This window comes from Macaca mulatta, chromosome 3 (assembly GCF_049350105.2).
Source record: "Macaca mulatta isolate MMU2019108-1 chromosome 3, T2T-MMU8v2.0, whole genome shotgun sequence".
Taxonomy (NCBI): domain Eukaryota; kingdom Metazoa; phylum Chordata; class Mammalia; order Primates; family Cercopithecidae; genus Macaca; species Macaca mulatta.
Window position 1 is genome coordinate 177,471,547 of NC_133408.1, and position 21,177 is coordinate 177,492,723.

The 21,177-nt window shown below is 41.7% G+C and overlaps 1 protein-coding gene across 1 annotated transcript in view; it reads right to left on the reverse strand.

Annotated features, from left to right (window-relative positions):
- The window catches only part of DGKI (diacylglycerol kinase iota), a 453,887-nt gene that overhangs the window by 257,210 nt on the left and 175,500 nt on the right, over positions 1 to 21,177 (reverse strand). The window contains exons 4-5 of the mRNA XM_015134986.3: positions 6,407 to 6,481; positions 4,673 to 4,729 (exon numbers count right to left, since the gene is read on the reverse strand). Coding sequence (XP_014990472.3) covers positions 4,673 to 4,729; positions 6,407 to 6,481 — 132 coding nt within the window. The remainder of the gene's footprint in view (positions 1 to 4,672; positions 4,730 to 6,406; positions 6,482 to 21,177) is intronic.

The window sequence follows — 21,177 nt, forward strand, 5'->3', positions numbered from 1 at the left end:
AAACTAATTCTAAAGCAAATATTTACTAGGTAAACATCTAAATTAGTAGTAGTAAGAATTCTTAATTTTTAATTAAGAATATCAAATGGGTTATAGTCAGTGAGTCATTAGTTTCATCTTCAAAATGTCCTTTTAGACTAAGAGTTCCTAAACATTTTGAGAGAAATGAATACCTTTGTAAATGTATTCGGTCAGCGGATATCCATCAATCACATACTCTGTATTTTGGTGCAATTAATTTAGGACAAAATCTATGAGTGACCTCCCAAAATTTACACTAAAGATGGGAGACATTCTTTAGACAAGCAAACGGTAATATGCATAAATTATTATGGTATACAAAGTGCCCTGAAAAGAAAGAACAAGATACTTTGATAAAGAACAATATACTATGTATTTAAAGGTGGTTGTTAAGGAAGACCTCAGCAAAAGACTGGAGTTTGTGTCCCCTCCAAATTTGTATGTTGAAATCCTAAACCCCAATGCAATGGTAATAGGAGGTGAGGTGTTTGAGAGGTGATCAAGTAATGAGGATAGACTCTTCATGGATGCAATCAGGGTCCTTATAAAAGAGGCAACAGAAAACTCTTTCACCCTCTTTCCTCCACATGAGAACACAATGAGAACACAATGAGAACACAGTCTGCAACCCCAAAGAGGGCCCTCACTAGAATGGGACCATGCTGATACATTGATCTTGGACTTCCAGCCTGCAGAACTGTGAGAAATAATTTTTGTTGCTTATAAGCCACCCAGTCTATGGTATTTCATTGCAACAGCCTGAACAGACTAAGACAGTGTCTGAGGGGGATGATATTTGAACTGAGGCCTAACTGTAAGAAACAGTCACGCAAAGAGATTTTCAGTACAGCAATGAAATACACAAATATCCAAAGGTGAGGAATATCTTTGTGTGTGCCACACAAATGGAAAGAAAGTCTATATGGGAGCTAGAGGAGGCTGGAAAGGCAGGCAGGGGCCAGACGACGTGGGCCTTTGCATGCCAAGACAGAGGGTTTGCTTTCGCTCTAAGAGTTATGGAAACCAGTGGAGAGTTTTAAGCCAGGGAAAATTATATTAGGTTGGTTCAAAAGTAATTGCGGTTTTTGTCATTACTTTCAATTACTTTTGCACCAACCTCATAATCTAATTTTCACTTTGAAAGATTACTTCTTTAAATCATGGGTGGACTGAAAGTGAAAACTGAAGAGTCATGAAGAAGCTATTGCATTGGCCAAAGGGGAGAGGTCACAGTACCTTAGTTTAAGGTGCTGATAACAGAATTGGAGATAATTGGGTGGATTTGAAATATATTTTATTTAAAAAATTGAAAGGACGGGCAAATGAATTAGATGTGGGGAGTCTATGGGAGAAGGAATAAACATGACCCCCCAGTTTTCTCAACTGAGAAGCCAGATCAACAGCCACCTCATTTCCTGAGGTGCATAGGATTTTCTTAAATCATTTTTATGGTAATGGGAATAGTCTAGTGTTTGATGTATTATATTTTAGATGACTGTGATACATTCAAAAGACATGCCAAGTGGAACTCCAAGAAAGGCAGACTGGAAATGTAAAGTTAGGAGTTGTCAGCCCACATGGTATTTGAAGCCATGAGACCGGATGAGCTCCTCTAACAGGAGTGGGCAGAGAGAAGAGAACATAGACAAGAACTAAGCTCAGAGGGATTTGCAGAGGTTGGGGGAGTAAGCAACGAAAAAGAATAGAAAGGGCTATCCAATGAAGCAAGAAGAAAATTAGGAAAGGGTGATATGGGAAGCCAAGAGAGGAGAGCATTCCAAGAAGGATGGAATATGTAGTATCTTGAATATTTTTGAGAAGAACAGAAAAATAAATAACACCTAATACATTTAGCATATAGGAGATCATAGGCAAACTGAAAGCAGCAGCAATTTCAGTAAATGGATAGAGCAGACATCAGATTAGAACAGGTTACAATGACTAGAAAGTGACATACTGAAAATAATTTATATAGTTAACACTTTCTGGAAGCTTGGCAGTGACTACAAAACTGACAACTAGAGCAGTAGGTAAGACACAGTTGGTGGCTAAGGAGTGTTTTTGGTTTTTTTTTTAAAGATAGAAATTATTAGAGTGTGTTTATGCTGGTAGAAATTATCTAGAAATAGAGGGGGGTGATGAAAACATATTAAAGGAAGGAATTTCAAGTCCTTGATAAGAAGACAAGGGAGAATATCCAAAACCCTTATGGAAGGTCTAGCTTCAGAGAAGTGGTACAGGCTAATAAAAACCAAAAACATGCTGTATTAGAAAAATTGCACAATTAAAATTGTCTCTCTCTCTTCCCCTGCCTCCACACTGACCTATCGATAGAGAGAAATACACACTGGAGGGCAGAAAGCTAAAGGTAGGTATATGAATCCCCAGGCTAGAAAGTCATAAACTCCATCTTAACATGAAACTATCCCTTCCAGTTTCCTAAATAAAGCACCTCCTTCATTTGAGTTGTCACTGAGTTATCTTCTGGCCCACGCTGTCTGCACTCTGGGTGGCACTACGACACCGCAGCCCTATCATTCTTCTCCTGCCCGCCTCATCCTGCGCATGGCCCACAACCTTCCTATTGCTGCTATGCTGCACAAACACAGTGGGAGAAGACAATCGATGAGGACAACTATGTTTTTCTCTTTCTACAACCTCCATCCCAACCTACTCTCTTTCCACATTTTTTCCCATCCTTTTGCTTTGTCGCTAACAATTAGAGCGTTCATATTCATGTTGTCATTTTTCATCAACTCTTTAAACGTTTGTAATTCTCAGATATCTCCTCTGAGATATCACTCTCCACGTTCATCTATTCCCACAGCTTTTATTACTGTGTAAATATGCTGATGACTCACAATGCCTGACCTCCAGTCCAGTCTTCCTCATAAGCTCCAAACTCATATACCCACTCAACCTTCTATTGGGCATCTCCAGTTGAGGACAACAGGGACACCTCACACTTCATAGTTCTACAACTAAAGTCATTACCTCCCCCACCCCATTTTCACATCAACTCATTTTCATACATCTAATCAGTTTTTCAGTTTTTTTGTTTTGTTTTGTTTTGTGTGTGTGTGTGTGTGTAGCAGTAGCTTGGTTTAGTCTGGGCTCCTCTTGTGTCCAAAATTCAATCAGTTACTATATCCTGTCAATTTTGTTTCCTTCAAACTCATATCTACCAACATTATTCTTAGTTCAATGTCACCATGATTTCTTGCCTAGACTACTAGCATGGCTTCTGAAAGTTGCCTGTATGCCTCCAACTCTTGAACTGCATGGTATTTCCTCCACACTGCAGCCTGAACAATATTTGGCTTAAAGTAGTTTAATGCTCACCTCCCAACTATCCTGATGATAAAACACTCAACTTGCAGCATGGCTTACAGGAACCTTCACGATCTAGCTCTTGCTATCTCAGATCTCATGTCTTACTCAGTACAGTCTCTCATTTGGATTTGCATGCTCTTCCTTTTATCCAGAAGGCTCTCACCACTCACCTCCTAACCACCCTCCTCTCAACTAACTTAGCTCCTCAGGAGAAGCCCCTTCGCTGACCCCTTTCCTCTCTTTCCTATTTGTTACTACACAGAGCTGATTGGAGGAGTAGACCATCCGGGAAGGTTTCCAAGGAGTAAATCTATAAGTGGAACTGAACCTCATCTCCCTGAGAAAATACGTTGATCAGAAATCATCTTTACTGGACTTTGTGCTCAGGAGGATATCGTATAAGATGGTAATGTTTAGGAAGCAGTGAGTGACTGCTGGGCAGGCGGAACTACATTCTAGGAGGACAGGTTCTGTTCATTGCGGGCTTTTGTTTCGCTGATTGGGGAGTGCAATTTTGGGCCTGGAGCTAAACTGTCCAGAATAACACAGGAAGGCTGAGAACCCTCCCTGCCTTCTTCATCTTTGCCTGAACTGTGCTCACTGTCTCCTCTAAATAAAATGTGAACAAATATGTGCTGTCTCCTCTTGTCATACCTCTGCTTCCCACTAACACATCAGTAACAACTCTTCATTCAAATTTCCTCTTTACCTGTTTATCTTCACGACAGACTGGAGGGTCAGAGACCAAGAACTGAATATAGTTCTAGCTTATGATGTATTTATTCATTTACTTAACAAACGAAAACACCAAGATTTAGAGAGCTTAGGTGAGATGCCCAAGATCACACAGCATCAAGGCTGGTTTTAAAAGCGTACCACCTGACTCCAGGGTTTATAGGAATAACCAGTTACTCTGCTGCCCCATGAGTAGCTTATACCCACTCAAAATTGGAAAATGCACGTAAAATCAACCAGAAGACATGGCGACAGAGCGAGACTCTGTCTCAAAATACATAAATAAATAAAGTCTATTTCTTTCTTGCCTCTTCAATTCTACCACTACCGCCTTCCTCTAGTCTCTGGTTCATTTGGTAAGACCTTAACTCCCCAGTACATTTTATGAGAATAAAGTCCAGTGTGCACATGTTGAAAAGACTTGGAGATTTTATTGGTTGTATTTATGGATGTGTTAACAAAACATTGGCGTGCAATGGAGAGAGATAGAATTTATTTTTTATTCCCTGGTGAATATCTATGAAGCCACTGAATCAATGAGAAATCAAAGGTGATACTTGAAATCAAGCTCTGAAATACTCACTTCTCTTGGTGACCTTGAGCCTCCTTCTCGAAATGTTGGTTTACATCTGAAATTAATCTGTCATTCAAAAAGAAAAGTATATTATATTAGAGATAAGCATCAGACTAGACTGAATTACCTGGAAAAAAAAAACAGTGATAGATATTAAGACTGAAAAGCAAAACCTTTAAAGAACAAGGAACAATACTCTTCTTAGTCTTTTGAAATCATCGCATTAGATAATCAACTGAGATCCCAGGTGATTCTATATCTCCAACCCCTTTCCTTCATTCTCAAGAATGAAATCTAAGTATCTTTAAACAATAATGCTCTTACACCACAAATTTGAGAAACTGAGATAAGAAAGAGCCAGAGGAAAGATATTGGCAGCTGAAACTACTCAGCTGGGTTTCTGATTGTAAAAATAGAAAATATAAACTTGAGATTCTTTTAGTATTATGATGACTATTCAAAGACAAGAGAGTTACTTTTTTTTTTTTTTTTTTTTTTTGAGATGGAGTCTCGTTCTGTCACCCAGGCTGGAGTGCAGTGGTGCGATCTCAGCTCACTGCAACCTCCGCCTCCTGAATTCAGGCGATTCTCGCGATTCTCCTGCCTCAGCCTCCTGAGTAGCTGGGACTACAGGTGCGTGCCACCACATCTGGCTAATTTTTTGTATTTTTAGTAGAGATGGGGTTTCACCATGTTAGCCAGGATGGTCTCCATCTCCTGACCTCGTGATCTGCTTGCCTCGGCCTCCCAAAGTGCTGGGATTACAGGCATGAGCCACTGTGCCCAGCCCGGAGTTATTCTTTATAAAAGGATTCAGCACTGCTTTTCTTTTAGATGTGGAGGTCTCCTAGTAGGTACATTGACATCTTGGTTAGCTACTCGATAAAGTGAAAGGAGCAAAAGAATGAAGGCAGAGATCAGTAAGTGAAGTTGGGGCAGAAAAGAAAATATTAAGATAACATGTTGGTAGTCATTGCCATAAGACATCAGCTAGGATCAACTGGTCATGTCAGTGAAACTAAATGAATGTCATGGGGGACTAAAATATTTCAATGCTTTTACCCATGACAGCTCAAGAACATAGATAATACACAGAGAAACACACATAAAAATGGAGTAGGAAGTGTGAAAGGGAAAAGGATGGCAGGCAACTCACTACTGGTGCCTTTCCCATTCCCTAAATAACAAATAAATGGATTTGCCGAATCCACTTATTCTGGAGGTACGACACCACCAGGATATCACTTCCAGTCCCACCCACACATTTGAGCAGCAACAGGAGGAGCACTGCCCAGCAGACTGAGAGCCGGCTTCCAGCTTGGCTCACTCCCTTCCAGGCACTTTGAGAAGAAGTAAACCACACAAGTCAGATATATGTGAACAACAATTATAAAAAGCTTATAGAACTTCCTCCTTCTTAAACAACTTGTGGAAGAGCCTATGGGTGAATAGTAATGCTTGAACTGAGATGATATAATAAGAGAATTCCAGGCTTTTCCATCTAACTGTTATTCCATTTCCCAAGAGTCAACGTAAAATGATATCAAATTACACTTCAGCAAACAAGAGAGTGAATGACCCTAAAACATTGTCTTTCCATTATTAATCTGGTAATAATGTTGGACTTCCAGCTTTTTTTTAAGGGCACTGTTTTCAAAAAGTTGGAACTAGAAAGTTACACTGGGCCTCTGAAGACCAAATACTTGCAATGTAACAAAGCTGCAGCAGGGGGCGCACTCTTACCTTTTCTAGCTGCTCAATGCAGGCGGTGTGGACGACGATTTTACAGACTGCACACTTCCTCCTGAGAGCTGATTTCTATAACATTCAATTCAAAAGACAAGAAAGAAATGTTAACAGTCTGTTCTGAAGAGTTCCGAAGAGTTCCCTAGTATTAAAGTGGGCATATATAATATATACATAAATACACCAAATATTGTAATTATTTCTATTACAAAGCAAATTTAAAACTTCATCTTAAATATTAAATAAACTTTATCAACAGTCTCTCCAATCACCAAGTAGCTCCATATCTGCATGACTTAGGGTGGGCTAGATTGTCTCTTCAAATAATAATAATAGCTCCAATATTTTGAGCATATAATAAGAACCAGCTCTTTATTCTGTCATTTCTAAGTTTCAGCACCTTACAATATAGGCATTATTCTCTTCCATTTTAAAATATTTTCTACATTATCGCTCAAGTAGCTAAGGGGCAAGACCAACATCCAAACTTAGATCTAAGTTGGAAACAGGCATTCTTTCCCTATTGCAAAAGTGTCTAGATTTCCAGGGGCCAGTCATTTTAGGCTTCTATCCCAGGCATGAGTCTAGACTAAGTTACTTGGGTTTCTGCCCAAATCTTCCAGAAGGAAAAGAAGGCAAGTTCAGCTTTTACACCCAGGAAACAATAATAAGAATAGCAACAAAAGCAGGAAAAGCTGCTAAAAAGGAATATAGTATCTGCTATGTGCTCTTATAAGCACTTCACGAATGGTAGTTCACCTAACCCTCACAACCCTATAAAACAGGTTCTATTCTTAATTCCATTTTACTGATGAGAAAACTGCCCAAGGTCAGCGAATTAAGGCACAGGAGGGCCAGGTGGTCTGGCTTCAGAGCTCATGCTCATAAGCATTACACAAGTTGGCCTCTCTGACAGTCAATACTAGTTTAAAATTATAATACAATAAAACTTTTTAAAGTTTATCTTTTTCTCTAATGATAAAAAATGGACTGCATGGAGAGAGATGAATGAGCGGAATCTACATTTCATGACTGCCAGTGTCGTACACGATCTAAGATAGGAAAGTTCAGCCCTGTCTACAAAGGACAGACTGGAAGGAGGATTTGCATGAATAATTTCTGTGTTTGAGCCTGAAAGTAATGTACTATAACTAAGCCTATCTATCAAATGGTCTATCAAAGCATCCAAGTGTGAAAGGCCTTGAGTTCCTGTCCTTAAGGAAGATACTCTTAGAGATTGCTGGCAACCTCCCCCTTCCGAGTAGTTTCCCTGCTGAGGTATAATTTTTGAGCCAATTGTGTCAGGTAGGTGAGAAGAAATAAAGTATTGCTGCGGCCAGAGGAGACTCCAGTCTCCTGGAGGAGCTGCAAACCACCACCTTGGAGGGGTAGGATCAGGAAAGAAACTGCAGTCTCATAGGTCTTGGACAGCTGACTTCATTCAACATGGGGTATTTACACATTATCAGCCACCTACAAAGAACCTAAAACACTGCAGTACCACTGCCATGAAACTTGTAGAAGAAATCCACTGACTGAGATGCCTTTACTCTGCTTGCAGATGCTTTTATCACTCTTGGATTTCCTCTTCCTGAGGGAAGAACACGGTGTAGCACATGAAATAAGTTTGACAATTGCTTTGGCACATAACAATGATAAAAGAAACCAAAGCATCTAGCTACACTACTGAACAGTGTCTTGTTCTACTACTAAAAAAGAAAAGAAGAAGAGAAAAAGAAGGAGGGGGAGGAACAACAAGAAAACATGAGCAGTAATTGCAGTAGCACAGCAGTAGCAATCAAAAGAACAATCAGAAAATTCTATTTTGCTTTACAGGGTAGAGCATCCATAAGCAAATCATGGTTTCCCTTCTGTTTCCTATGGATATCCTGGTGCCAATCACTGCTTTGGCACCACCTGCAGAAAATGCATGGGGCATTTGAGTCACATTGCTAATCAGAGTTACAGTGACACTAAGGAAACTGGAGTTGATTCCAGTCTATTCATTTCCCATGAAACTCCTAGCAAATTACTTTGTGGATAAGCAAAGCAATATTACCACAGGTAGGCAACCACTTACGGGCTGTGATTTAAGGATGCCTGAAAAGCCTCCCTCCTTGGCAATAACTCCTGTCCTAGTCTAGCTTCATGCTTGACACTATGCTCTGCATTAAGTTCTATGGAGTTCCAGGGATTTCTTAGGCTCCTATGAAAGTCACTGAGGATGGGAGGAGGGCACCGAGAAAACTCAGGAAGCCTCATGCAGTCAATGAAATGGAATGCCTCCTCCTGTCTTTGTTTTACAAATCAAGATTCTGAGTCAAAATATCTTTTGAACAAGGGATCTGGGCTAGAGGAATTTGAGAACCGGTGAGTTAAGATATGTTATCTCTCAGCTTTCTGGAACGTCATGTAAATGCACGAACATTCAAATGGAATAACTGAAGTGCAATGTTCTGCAGATGATAATATATGGAGTTGAGTACTGTAAGTTATAAAACTGATTTTAACTGAACTATATTGGATTTTAAAAGATCCTCTTAAAATATATTACGTACTTATGTGCCTTTTGAGGCAGAATATATAGACCATATTCTAAATTTTTCTTCATAAAGACTACAACATGATGCACTGTACTATACAGAACAGTCATTTTTCTCTTTCCCGTCCTTCTGTTTGGGTAGAGCTCGTTTTGAGTCAGTGTCGCTGTCTTTTGTTGCTCTCAATTTCCTAAGTGGCAGCTTCTTAACAGCTTTTAATTTGAGAAATCAGATAATTACAGTTTACAATCATATGTAAAATTAAGTAAATAAATTCTGAGTAAAGGTCCAAGGCCTTTTGCCATAGTAGCAAAGTAAATAGATTTGTAGTTCCTTAATTGATGGAAACTGTTTTAGCAAATCTGAAACTTTGACCACTGACTTTGTGGCGTATGACTATGTTTCAAGTGGTTAAAGTTATCTGAAGTAGCTGGATAATAAGCTTCTGAACAGAAATTGCCCAAAACACATAGAATTTTATGCTTGGTGAAGTTGCAATTTTCTATTTTGAAGTTCCCAGCTATATACAAAGGTAAGATGCAGGAATCTGGACATTGTAAACACTACAAATATTCACTTTTCCCCAAATAACTTATATGAGCCAGTGCTTCCTTCTCTATGAAAGGTGATAAATTAAACCAAGAAAAGTCACTTAAAAGCATTCAGTAGGGGCTGGGTGCGGTGGCTCACGCCTGTAATCCCAGCACTTTGGAAGGCCGAGGCAGGTGGAACACGAGGTCAGGACATCGAGACCATCCTGGGTAACACGGTGAAAACCCGTCTCTACTAAAAATACAAAAAAATTAGCCGGGCGTGGTGGTGGGCACCTGTAGTCTCAGCTACTCGGGAGGCTGAGGCAGGAGAATGGTGTGAACCGGGGAGGCGGAGCTTGCGGTGAGCTGAGATTGTCCCACTGCACTCCAGCCTAGGTGACAGAGTGAGACTCGGTCTCAAAAAAGAAGCATTCAGTAGGTAAGGTCTTATTCCTCACATTGGGACATAGTTGTTATGGAACCTAGCACAAAAACATAATTTAAACAAATAAATATTGCCTAGAACATGAAACATGCTTAAAAATTAAAATTATTTAAAAAACAGTAATTTGCTCTCATCAATGAATTTAAAGGCCAACTGAGCTTACTGCCTTAAATATCAAATAGCACCTAAGCACCTTTACTAAGGGTTCCCTGATTTTCCTGGTGTTGATATTCAAAAGAAACTTACTTGCAGGTGTGTGGTGCAGGGCGGGCAGAGCGAGAAACATATCTGTTTAAACTAAGACACTATGGAGCACAGTATAGATCACATTCCATTATATTACACTGTTCTAATAAAAACATGAGCAACATTTACTTAAATAACAACACAATAAAACATATGCTCGGTTTTAGGATGGTGGGCACGATCTCACCAGCAGCCACACAGTGGTTATAAGAGAAAACACATCCTACATATTTCCCATGTTGTAGGTGCTGCTGGCACTCAAAGTAGTGACAGCTCTCCACCAATCTTCAGCTCACAGCAGGCATGAGAGAAAAACCATCACAGCTTTAGACCACTGGAGCAGGCAATGGGGACTGAGGAGGACAGAGGGATCAGTGGCAGGCAGTGGTAGAGAGTATACAATTGTCCCTAATAAAGAGATTAATATTGAATCCTATCCCACCCAACTACATCCCTTACCTAAGTCCCTGATCTATAAGTACCAAGAAAGCTGTTTTTTTTTTCTTCCTTTGAGCAAGATATGTGATTTCTGCTAAGTAACAATGAATATCTGGTGGGAGTTGAGAGAGTTTGACAGAGAAAAAGAGGAAAGGAAGGAAGGGAAAGATGATGAAAAATAAAGATGAAGAAGAGAGAAGGGGAAATGATGGGAAAGGGTAGGAGAGAAGAGGGAGAAGAGGGGAGGGAAGGAGAAGGGGGTGGGTCCTTCAGGGCCTGGGGTTATCTGCTTTCACAGACCTATGATTTATCAAAGGATTGGGGCCTTTTTGCTCCCCAAGGTAAGTAAAATTAAATATCTGTCATTCCCAATTGTCAGAAGTTTGACACCCAAGAAGCAGGCTGGCTGTCCGCTTCTGAATAAGGCACACGGCAAGCCTTATTTCTCCCTGCAGTGGGGCCAACTGCACTGCCTGCTGACCACATAGCTTCTGCTGCGGTCCTAAGATCTCCCACTGCGCTTGCCCACCTCTACAGGTGGAATCATCAGAGATGGGACATGGGGAAGGCAGTGGGAAAAGAGCAACCAGCATGGCAACCTGTTCTTAGTCTCCCCATCTCAGAAGAGCTCAGAGACCAGAGGCTGCTGCAGGACCAAAAACACCAGGGCAAAGTCTGAGCTCATGACACCTTACTCCAGAATTCCCGGACCTAATGCAAGGAATCACCAGCTATGAGGCCACAGTGAGCAAAGGGATGACAGCCAGGACAGGGGCTTTCAGACAGAAACCAACAATACTGTGAGTGTATAAGGGGGCAGATGGCGGCATGCTGGGGAAAGGGCCAGAGTGGGGTCGCATGGTGAGAAGCCAGGAAGAAGGACAGAGGAGGTTGCTGGGCTGGGCCTATCCCCAGATGCCTCCCAGCTTTATCCCCCATGCTTTCTCTACCCCTTAGCCTCCTAGATGGGAAGATTCACCCCGAGGACTAGAAACTGAGGGAAGGCTGAAAATCAGGCAAAGGGAAAACTGCAAGAAAGGCCAGGGGAGTGCTCTCCTCCTCCCTTCTCCTTCCCTTTTAGACCACAAAGCCCACTCCATAGCAGCACTTTGGAGATGGGTAGGAAGGAGGGGCCATGCAGCCCTGGCAGAACTGTCCTTTCCTCCTCTTAAATGGTGGGGCTAATGGAATGCTTAGGAAAGCGGAGGGGAGGAGCCTTCCTAAGCTCTTAGAATGTCAGGAATCTGGTGTCCTTTCAATAGGCATTGCCTCTCTGGCAACATACACAAGAACATTGTTGCTGTATAATCCAAGGTAAATGAAAACAAGAGTTCTTTGATTTATTTAAAAACCTAATTAGAAGAAATGACAAGCATACTTGGCAAGTTCTACTTCTCTGGGGAGTCTGGGATGCAATCTATAAATTGGCATTAGGAAAAATGAAGAATGACATTATCTGAAAGTTCCATTAATATGATTTCAGGGCCAAAGCCTGACCTCCACTATCACTCATGCAGGCTTCTCTTTTTCTTCAAGAGAATATAGAATATTTTGGACAAGCCAGGAGGGTGGCTAGCTGAAGTTCCAGCACACTCCTTTTATCCTCAGTATACCATTCATTCTGTCTATGACAACATGATCTCATGATTCCAGACCAAGGAGCAGATGCCACATGTCCGGAGGAGTCTGTGACCCAAGTGGAAACTCAGACCTCTCCTTAGAGGTTCAATTACAGAGAGACCTCACTCCGTGTTCAAAGGTCCTAGCCCAGACCCTGAGCAGTGCTGGCCCATGTTGGAAGGCAGGCCTTCATTTTTCAAGACCCCATGTGTTTGTGCAACATGATCTGTGGACAGACAAGGACATGGTAAGGGCTGAAACCTTCTGAGACAGCCCCCAACAATCAACACCCTTGATAAGGGATGATGCTAAAAGTACCTCAGAATATCTGGAAGAAAAGCAGCAGGAACAACAAGAAGTTGAGTTGGAGACTCTTACAAAGGATACATCAAAATACTCATGCAATGCTCAGATATACACCAATACTCCTGAATCTGTAGATGCCAGGTATCTGGAATCATGACGGTTTGAGGTATCCTACATAAGAGAAGTTTCCATATGGCTGAAACAATCTGTTACTGCTGACTTTTCCAGAATATATTTATGGAAATTTAGTTCACCAATTATTTTAACCATCACTATGTGTATGAGACTATGTGAGTGCTGTGCAGGATATAAACAGAAGGAAGCTTCTGTCCTTGGAAGAGCTGGCAAGCTACTTCAGGAGACAAGAGGGACTTGGAAGAAAAGGCTATTAACAGGAGAGAGCCACACATGGCTACATGCTCAACAACAGCTCAGACAAGAAAAGCTATCATCTAGAGGAGGGCAAAATCTGAGGCTGAACCAGTAAAAAGGGTCTAGCAAAGAACGCAAATTCTTGAATTTAGGCTTAAAATGCGTACATTCAAAAAAATCAAAGGCATTCCAGCAGAAAAAAGATCCGAAGTCTCTTTATGTAGTAGGCACCGATGCCTCTGAAAAGACATGGAGACCTGCTTTGGCATGTCCACTGCGGGACAATTCCTGGGCTCCTGGGTGCCTATGTACAGGAGTCACTGGGCTCAAGGCTGGTGGTTGAGTTTGAACGGTGTGTCTGGGGGTTGCCAGCAGGTAGAGTAGGATGCCCTCAAACCTGGGAAGTAGGTACACTGGCTGTGTTAAGAAGCCAGAGGAGCTGTCTCATGAGGAGCTGCAAGAGAAGGGGAAACAGAACTACTCCCCAGAAACCACGGGGTTCAAAATTACACTTACAGAGAGGTGGACATTTCTCTGTGCGTTTCCATGCTGCTATATTCCAGCACCGAGAACACTGCCTGACACAGTTATTCTGAGAGGAAAAGGGGAGGGAAGAAAGGAGAAAGGACTTCTGGCATAGGGCTCTCTCCCCACTTAACCCCTCAACCAGCCCTGGTCTGAAAAATCGCTGGATTTAAGAAACATAAGGAGACAAAACCCCCACCAGGACATAGACATTCTCGCAATGAGCAATTCCAAAAGCAGCAGTAATGAGGCGCCCTCAAAGTGTTTGAGGAATGGAAGCCTTCTGCCCACAATAGGGAAAAAATAGTGCAGCCAGGTGCGGTGACTCACGCCTGTAATCCCAGCACTTTGGGAGGCCGAGGTGGGAAGATTCCATGAGGCCGGGAGTTCGAGACCAGCCTGGCCAACATGTCAAAAGCCTGTCTCTACTAAAAATATAAAAAATCAACCGGGCATGGTGGCGGGCACCTGTAGTCCCAGCTACTGAGGAGGCTGAGGCATAAGAATCACTTGAACCTGGGAGGTGGAGGTTGCAGTGAACTGAGATTGTGCCACTGCACTCCAGCCTTGGTGACAGAGCAAGACTGTCTCAAAAAAAAAAAAAAAAAAAAGAAAAAGAAAAAGAAAGAGAGCATAGAGGCCACATGACAATCATAGCTGAACAACTATAATATTTTTGTGAGCATAAGTCAGATGTCTTCTGAGGACCCACAGGACTATCTGATGGAAGGGCTATTTTGCAGAAGACTGAGGTCTTACACAGACTGCGTAGAGTTAAAAACAGTTGCATCTGTGTTACTGTGGCTCATGTGATGCCACCTATGTTTACAAGTTAGTTAAACCTTGGAATATTTATTTGGGAACAGTTGCAGGAGTGGAGAGAAAACAGACAGAACCAGGGATTATAGGCATGAGCCACTGTGCCCAGCCCTAAAAAACTGTTTTGATCTCATAGAACTTATATTCTCCTGTGAGAGACAGACAACAAACAAGAGAGATAAATATAGTATATAATATATTGACAGAAATAAGTACTGAAAAGAAAACTAAAAAGAGAAAGGGAGATAAGAAATATCAGGAGTAGGAGAAAATTGAAGTTGTAGACAGGTTGGCCAGGGAAGGTTTCACTGAACATTTTGACAAACACCCAAAGGAAGTGAGAGAGTTCACCACGTGGATATCTGAGGGAAAAGCATTCTAGGCAAAGGCACAGCCAGTGCAAAGCTCAGAGGCATGAAGATGTCAGGATGCTAAGGAGTGGCAGGGCCAGAGCGGGGAAGTGGAGATGAGGCCAGATGATAACAGCAGGCCAGATCATGGTGTGCTGCAGGTCGTGGTTAAGACATTGGCTTTTTTTTCTGAAAGAGAATAAGAAATTCAAAGGCCACAGTGATAATTTACCATATGAGGTGATGAGGGCCTAAACTGAAGTGACAAGAATGGAACAAAAAGGAAAGGCAGAGACGCACGAGTGACCGAGAGCACACAGCCCTCTTCCTAGCCCCACACCGGCCTCCCCTAAGGTCAGCGTGAATTCCTCATACTTTGTCCTTAAGTCTTTCAGTAGAATCATCAGCAGCTCAGGAGGGCTTCAAACCTACCCCTTGGTCAGCTTTGCTGTTCGTGTGTATGCTGGGCTGACTGCACACCTGACAGTCTCATGCTGTGTTACGGTCGGAATTGCCTCTCGAGTACCGCAGGAAAACTCACTTGATGCTCCTCGAACAGCGTGTTTTGTTCTGTTCTGAGGAGCACATTATCACAAGCACTCTGCATATGAAGTGTTTATGTTTATGTTCTTAGCACCTCCCCCGAGTAACCTCAGATGTGCAGGGAGGTTCTAGATGCTGGGCTGAACCCCACCTAGGCAGGGTCAATTCCATGACCTCCAGAGAGACCTACTGGGAGAAAGAAGAGCAGTGCCTGTGTGTTGTTGTTTGAACCTGAAATAAAAAGTTGTCTATTTCCCACATAGCTATTGTATTTTATATTTTTCATCTGTAGAGAAAGAAAACCAAAATCTTACAGCAGAAAGCCAAGGGGAAAAAAAGAACTTTGTGAGCTGAATATAAGAACTAGAAAGACACACAAAAAAACTTTCCTCTTTCTGAGAAGCAGCCAATCAGGGCTGACAGGAGAAACAATTTGGTAAGAACCAAATTGCTAGGATTGCGTTAATTCAAAGCTAAAGTTGATGACTGCTTGTAAAGAATGATACACCCATCATGTTTTGAGCACTGCATTAAGATTGGTAAAAACTACGGTCAAAACAGTACAGGATTCTTTTTAAGGGAGGAAAAAGGTACATGTCTGTATCTGAACAGTTTACCCTTGTACCAAATCACACTCTTAAATGGTTACATGTGACTTATGTTAGTGGATTTAATACTTCTTTTTAATGAGAAGAAAGTCATAGGCACAAAGTTTCTCTGATAGGCTTCAAAAGAAAGCTACAGCAAGCCTGTGGTCCCTGATACTGAGGAGGCTGAGGCAGGAGGATCACTTGAGCCCAGGAGTTTGAGGCTGCAGTGAGCCAGGATCACATCACTGCATTCCAACCTGGGTGACACGACAGAATTCTGTCTCTAAAACATATATACAAACAAACAAAAAAACAGAAAGCTATGACATGAATCTTAGGAGAAGTCTACACCTTGGAATCCATTTGGGTGACTACTGCATACTGCTACCATCTTTTGGAAATCTTCTTACAATTCAGGCACAGTTATTGAGATATAAAACAAATATTGCAGCCAGTCTTTATAACAAGCATGGTGAAGGGCCCGATAAGTTTGGGTTTGCACAAGTCTAATGAAATGATACTAACAAACTGATGCCCTCAGAGATGCCAGGCGGAGAGTCATGGGGAATGATACTCAGTGTGCCCCTCCATCTAGATTACCATGCAGCTCAGGTATTCCTTCTGCCTCCTCCCTCATGGTCATGATACATTAAAAAGTGTTCCAGCCTAATGAACTTGAAGAAATCCTTGAAAATCCATAATTCTATTTCTCACCCTGGCCCTCATTTTACCCAAGGACACTTCATATTTCATCATTCTTATTATTGAAGTGCACTGTACTTTGTTGCCCTCATTTCTTGTTTCTGCTTCTTCAAAATTTGCCTGCTTGTCTTTTCTCTTATTTCTTTTCCCCCATTTGTTTTTCTATGCTTCTCAGCTTAGAAGTCAGCATACAACCACGGCCAGTCACTAGTTTCAACTCATCATGCAATCTTCCTGGTTTTCGCTCTTTACAGGTGCTTTTGTGGCTGTTCCTTGTCATATTTTTACATGCTCTTCAAGGTTATTATTTGTGCCAGTAGGTCAAAGTTGCCACGTGTCTTATAGTAGAGTAACTGAAGGGTTGATGTGCATGCAAATATGGATATAAACATAATTACAGGTACACAGACACTAATAAGTAGAAACTCATACCATTAGAGCCCTACACACATACAGACGCATGTGCATTCACAAATTTCAAGCAGACAGACTTGAGTGAAGATGGGCTAGACCTATTACAGAAGTCATAGCAAAAACAAGTTAATAAAAAATGGTGTTTGTATGTCTTGGTGGCTTTCTCTAGTTCTGAGGTAGCAAATCATGGGTACAACAGAGATTTGAGCCCTAGCATAAACTAGGAAATCCCAAACACTTTGCCTTTTCAGTCCTTGCTGGTGTGATAGGACCATAAACACAATCTTACTTGTATTATGAATCCTGATATGTTTCTGTTATCAGTTTACTATGTGGAAATAGAATTATTTTCTTAAAGTTCACAGTTTAATATTTCTAACCAATAATCTAGAGATATTTGCTTTGATATGGAATATTATATTTCTGGTTAAGAAGCTGTGGTAAGTTTGTTATCCTTTCACTGCCATTTTTCACATTCCAAGCGATTTGGTGACATAATTAAGGCAGTCTTCCAGCCAGTCTAGTCCCGGAAGACCCACAGACATCTCAGTGATTGTTTACTCAACACTGTACCTCCAATTGGTAATGTTTTCACTGACACATACACACCCGCCCATATCATTTTTTAATGAGGACATCATACCCACAGAGATTTGCCAGGAGGCTAGTTGTATAATATACACATTACCTACACTGTAAACACAGCTCTCTTCTGCCATGCCAAGTAGGCACAATTTCCCCACTTTACAGTTAAGGGAACTGAGACCCTATGAGACTGTGCCACTTGTCCAACAAAGACTAGTTAAGAGTGGAAGTGAAGTCCTTCTAACCCAAAGCCAACTCTATGTGTTACAACTTACTGTGTTTCTCTTTTCTTTGCTAGTGGTAGACTGAGGGACCAAGACTGATGAAGACAGATAAGAAATATGATATTTAACGTGACTGCCCTTTCATATGATCTGTTCTCATGAGATCCCTAGGGGAGCTGACTAATGACAACCACACCATGACCCCGTGTGCCAAGATGGCAAAAAGCAGTCTCTGTTCTCCACGAGAATGAAATAAAATGTGCTGCAAAAGGTATGGCACTGGCTAAACAGGGCATAAAACCCTACACAAGACAGCTACCTGCATGTGTTAAATCTCCCTCTAAAGAGCCTTAAAAATGAGGCAGGAATTCAGACATCCTGGATTGTAAATATAACAATACTTAAATGGCAGGGTTGATCTGGTGACAGGTGTCTGTGTGTGTTTGTGTCTCTCTCTCAACAAGCACCTCATTGAACTCATTCATTCATTCAATGTTAAGTCACACAGGGTAACTATTCAGTGTAGTCACTTAACCTCAGTGTGGAGAATACCGGAGAGGACAACAAGGTCAGAGTCCCTGAGCTAAATGGAGCTTACGCTCTAGTGTTGGAGACAGATAAATAAGCGAACAATTTTTAAAAATATGATAGCTAGTAAGTGGTGTGTGCTATAAAAGGTTGAGAGAATGGGGAAGGAATAGAGGGGAGACACAGCCTGACTGTCAGCTGGGCTAGTTGTTTCACCTCACAAGCTCAGTCCTCAACTTTCAACGAGGAAACTGAGGTAGCAGGTGATTCTAAGACTCTCCAAACCTAGTACTCTCGGCTGTCTCTTTGGGTTCAGTTTCTTGGAACCACTATCATTCAAGGAGCAAAGATTATAGTGGACAATATTTATTGAGTGCCTATGATTTGCCAGCCTGCTGTTATATATGCATTAACTCATTTAATTTTCACAACCACCACAAGAAGCAGTATTATCCCATTTTCCAGATGTAAAACTTAGACTTAAAGAGGTTAAAACGGGCCAGGCGCGGTAGCTCACATCTGTAATTCCAGCACTTTGGGAGGCCAAGGCAGGTGGATCACAAGGTCAGGAGATCGAGACCATCCTGGCTAACACAGTGAAACCCCGTTTCTACTAAAACATACAAAAAATTAGCCAGGCATGGTGGCGGGTGCCTGTAGTCCCAGCTACTTGGGAGGCTGAGGCAGGAGAATGGCATGAACCTGGGAGGTGGAGCTTGCAGTGAGCCAAGATCGAGCCACTGCATTCCAGCCTGGGCTCCAGAGTGAGACTCTGTCAAAAAAAAAAAAAGAAAAAAAAGAAAAAGAAAAAGAGGTTAAAACAAAGACCAGTGTCACACAACTCAAAGCCTGGAAATCAGGATTCAGAGCCAGGTCATTTGATTCCAAAGCTCACACGTTTCATCAACACATCACCTGCGCCTCCTTTAATGAAGGCATCAATGCAGGATTTTCCATTTCCTCGTGTTTTTAAAGCACCACCTTCTGAATATCCATCTCATCAATGAGGCAGGAAACAACCTTCTAACAATACCAACTGTGGAGGCCAGTCGTGGTTTTGGAGTAACCGATAATGCAAATAACGCTTCCATCAAGATTGAGTGCCTCTGAGCAACAGGAGCACTGGTTAAACCCTAGTGCTCTGGGTCCCTGCCCCTGGAAAACACTACAAAAAGAGAAACCATTTCTGTACACCTGGGCATTGCCTAGGTAACATGTAAACCTTATGCTAAATCAGATGCAAATTATTTTTATTACTAGGTGACAGGACCATACAATATCCAATAACAACAGAACTGCTTCACAGAAACACACACCCTTACACAAACACACAAATGCAGCCTCAATCTAAAATTGTCATGACAGAAGAGACGACCATTATTCTCAGAGGTTCAAACTCTAAGAATAAAATAAGACACAGGCATTTTGGCTTAACGAAAGTTTAGTATAAAGGCAAAAGAACTTAGTATAAAGAACAAAGTTTAGTATAAAGAACAAAGATAGAAAAAAGCCATAAGGTTCTGGAGAGTGAGTAAGCCTCTGTGACTCTTTTTTTCTTTTATCTTTAGGTGGAAGTGAACAGCCCAATAAGACCACTTCAAAATATTGTTGTTATGGATCAGAGACGAGTATGAGTCCTGGGACAACTGCAAAGCATTGTGTGAGCATTTCTCAAATACTTTTTCGCTGACTACTAAGATCCTACAAAATGGCAATGGGTGTTCTGTGGGAAAATTAATGGGTTCCACAATCCTCCCATTCCCTCAAAAAAAAAGTAGGAAATCCTGCATACCTTATATCTTTCGTTGAGCTTCATAGGACCTATTTATGTATTAAAGTCATTCCGTGTTTTTGAAATGTATAGTCATGAGCTCCTTTTAATGTATAATGCCGTATATTGTTTTCATTTAAGTTTAGTGTTCTCCAGAACACAATTTTGGGCAAAAATAAAATGGGCTGTGCAAATAGACAATGGCTTTTGATCCAGGGTCACCTAGAAGTGACAGAATCCTAAAGATCCCTTGGCTTCATCGCCTACGTATACTGTCACTATCCCCATTACATGAAGTGAGAAGTATCAGCACTAGATTCCCCTTTAATATACAGACAGCACTTGGTACCAAAGAATAATTATAACAATCCCCATGACAGTTGTCATAGTAACAACAGGTAACATATCCTGAGGGTCTACCATGTGCCAGACACTGTTCTAAGTGTGCACGTGGACAATCTCATGGAAATGCTGAGCTATCAGGCCGGACACCTAAAGGGCGACATTACCTCCACTGTTGAGAGCACCCCACTCTCTCCCTCTCTCATATCCACTGACCAGGAACTCAGTAGCAGAGAGCGTGTCAGTGAAAATTCTTTTCTTATTTTTGTTGATGGCTACACTTTCCATGAGTCATCTTGATTCATTAGATCCTCAATATCCTAATGGTGAAAAAGGCCCCTGGCAGAGAATGGCTGGCACCCAAACAACTCAAGAGAGCTGGCTTTGCCTCCTGGGCTTTATTGCCACACACGTGGTTCCCTCTGACAGCCTGCACCCAGCTCAGCCAAACTGCCATCTGGGGTGCAGATCATGAGTCTGCTGTGCCAGACAACTGGCATTTGAGGCTGACAGAGCAGGAGCAACATGCAGGCAGATCTTGGTGCATTCTAAGTCCATGCTGGTGCTCCGTGGTACACACCAGCTAGACCCGAATACACAGATGGCCAGAAAGTCCCCAGTAATGCACATCGGGCTCTGATTCTCTCATCTTCTCACCCACACACACAGATGCATAGGAACCAGCATTTTCACAAGCTGCTGCCTGGTGCTCATTCTTCCTGAGATGAAACAGACAAGTTATAACTGGACTCAGAGTCATTTTCATTTTTAAACAGCAGAAAGCTGCAAGTTTCCTTCAAATAGGGCAGAGAGCTATGACCCTTGTACTCTTCTTGAAAGTTTCTTCCAAGAATCTAAGGACATGACCAGCATTC